Source organism: Galeopterus variegatus, unplaced genomic scaffold (assembly GCF_000696425.1).
Source record: "Galeopterus variegatus unplaced genomic scaffold, G_variegatus-3.0.2 Scaffold1942, whole genome shotgun sequence".
Taxonomy (NCBI): domain Eukaryota; kingdom Metazoa; phylum Chordata; class Mammalia; order Dermoptera; family Cynocephalidae; genus Galeopterus; species Galeopterus variegatus.
The window spans coordinates 143,610-146,341 of record NW_007728053.1 but is presented as its reverse complement, the minus strand read 5'-3'; the positions used below and the strand labels follow the sequence as shown (position 1 = coordinate 146,341).

At 40.5% G+C, this 2,732-nt stretch overlaps 1 protein-coding gene across 1 annotated transcript in view; it reads right to left on the bottom strand.

Annotated features, from left to right (window-relative positions):
* Window positions 1-1,768: 1,768 nt before the first annotated feature.
* MYBPC1 (myosin binding protein C, slow type) overlaps window positions 1,769-2,732 on the bottom strand; it is a 101,688-nt gene continuing 100,724 nt past the window's right edge. The window contains exon 35 of the mRNA XM_008579693.1: window positions 1,769-2,036. Within this exon, the coding sequence (XP_008577915.1) occupies window positions 1,986-2,036 (51 nt within the window). The 3' untranslated portion in view covers window positions 1,769-1,985. The remainder of the gene's footprint in view (window positions 2,037-2,732) is intronic.

Sequence of the window (2,732 nt, the reverse complement as noted above, 5' to 3'; positions counted from 1 at the left end):
AGAGATCATATGTAGAAAATTAATATTACCTAGTACAAAATAGAATTAGAAGAGCCTAAGTCAGAGCGGGAAACCAAAATTCTACAAAGATGCTTTATAGTCACTTTTAGTCCATGTTTATAAACGGTCTGACAAACTTGACCACAACTTGGCAAAACTGGTCATTGAATTTGAGTCAGGCAGCCAGCTCAGCTGTTGCACCGTGGCTCGGACTCAGCAGCCTGGCTGCAGAGGCCCCACTAATGGGTTTTGTCACACTGTCATTTATTTGGTTTGCACATAGAGATATGCTCTTCATGTCTTTAAAGATGAGCCAGACTCTTTAATGCAAGATATCTTAGCCAATAATGTGTAAATATATCTTCTGATTAAAATGGGTGTTACATAAGGATTGTACACTATTATTTCAGAGTTGTTGGGAGCATGGAAGCAAGGACTATAGCCAATATTTTTAACCAGTAAGGCAAGATCACCAGCCAATCAGAGAAGAAAAAGAGGGAGCCACCATAGTTTGAACACAAACTAGAGTTTCATCTTGTTCCCAAATGCCCTGCAACTACCTGGACCATCCACCCTCTTGTTTATGAGGCCAACATCAGCCCAGATCCATGACCATCATCACACTTCCCAGCTCTAATCTGGAAAGGAAGCAGAGCAGATATTTTCAATGTCATCCCAAGATGCTATAGACCCACTTGCAAGTCACAACATATTTAGCCACTGAAACAAAAGACCAAAAAGAAATAAAGCAGAGGGCCGGCCCGGTGGCGCACTGCGCTAGTGCGCCGCTTGGGAAGCGCGGCGGCGCTCCCGCCGAGGGTTCGGATCCCACATACAGACCGGTTCCCGCTCACTGGCTGAGTGAGGCGTGGGGGCAACGCCGAAGGTTGCGATCCCGTTGCCGGTCCCGGTCCAGTACGGGGGCGACACTGAGGGTTGCGATCCGTTGCCGGACACGGAAAAAGACAAAAAAAAAAAAAAAGAAATAAAGCGGAGAGGCAGGGATAAACAATAATGGTGTGGTACCTCACACTTCTGTGCTACTTCCCTACCTGAAACTTTATAACACAGGGAACAGTGAAAGGAGCTGCTGAAAAGATTACAGGCTGGTACCAATGTTTCCAGGCTGCTAGGCTATTAAAAAGATTTCCACAAAATTGAATGGATACCATCAGCAAAACCTACATCTGTGACTGCTCTGTAGTGCGCAACAGACCTCCCTCACTACCACTCACTGTTTTGTGGGGAACTCTAGTGGATTTGGCCAGGATGTCCAAGCAAGAGACATGGTAGAGGTTTACCCAAGTATGGTAGCATCCCGGCTCCCAGCCTTTGGCCTCAGTTCTGTGAGTATACAACTCCAAACACATAAACGAACACTGTGTCATTTCACCATAAACACTTCAAATTTATTGTACCATTTATTGAATATATTTCCCCTGCTACTGAGAAAATTTGTTTGAAAGTTGGACTTAAAGAAATCTTTTACTGAATTCAAATGCGGGGGAAGGGGCATAGATCCTGGTGTTGAGCAGGACTGTGTGAAATAACTCTGCTTTGCTTAGAAAAACTTATTAGATCAAGAGATAGATGGGTTTTCAAGATTCTATCATGATGTATTATGTTTTTTACTCTGGAAAAAAAAGGATTTACAGCCTACTATGTGAAACTAAAATAACTGCTTTTGCTTCTTCTATAGCTTGCTTTTTTGTCAAGTACAGTGACCGAACACAGACAATAATGATGAAAGTATTGACTTCAAACAAGATTTTGTTTGCAATTTTTAATTAAGCAATCTGTGCAAACATGTTTTTTTTTTCTCTTCAACATTAAAGAAAATGACCACACTTGGGGCCTGGTGGAAAAACAGAGAATGCCTTCTCATTTCAACCAGATTTCAAAGCAGCAGAGTGTACAGAGGCAGTACCCAGGCCCTCAATATTCCTCAGGATTGCTTGATTGTAAGTCTCGCAAATATGAATCAATTATGTTTGGAGGCACACCTTGCAAGAGGAGCCTGCAGAATGAGAGCCCACCTAGAGAGGAAAAAAGTAAAGGGAAAAGTCAAAACTGTCTACATGAAAAATCGCTGAAATAATACTTCTTGACTACCTGCCTGAAAATGTGACTAATTATGTTCTCGTTAGTTACAAAGATTCGGTCCCTACTTGGAAATCTTCTCCTGGTTTTAGTACATGTAGAATTTAAAGCACTTGGCATCTAAAAGGAAAATCAAGTTCCCAGCAGACCCACAACAGTTTTTCCCCCCTACTATTGTTCAATCTTAGTTTAAATTCCTAAGTGGTTGGAAAGTATTTATTGCTCTTTGAGAGGTTTTGTGATTCCTCTATAGATGATTTAAATGTTCTGACTGAATGGAAGAATCAATGCATACCACATTATGGATCAGCAAGAAAATCTGTTTCCGGTTTGTTAATGTTCTTTTTAATTAAGCACAAGAAGTTCTGATTCGAGCACATTGGAAAAGAAAAAAAAACAACTAATCCCTTTAACTTTGTCTATTTATACATTATCGAAAGTGCAGAAATTTGATATTTTGTTAAAGCATAGTAAGACCTGTTCAATACTTTCGGAAGGTGAGAGAACACCTACTAATATTTCATACCTACCTTCTGACTTTCTGAATTATATTTTAAAAATAAAAGGACCCTTAAGAGAGAACCCATGAAACCACAAAAATTCATAGTCCTTTAGTGAAGTGCTTCACTACT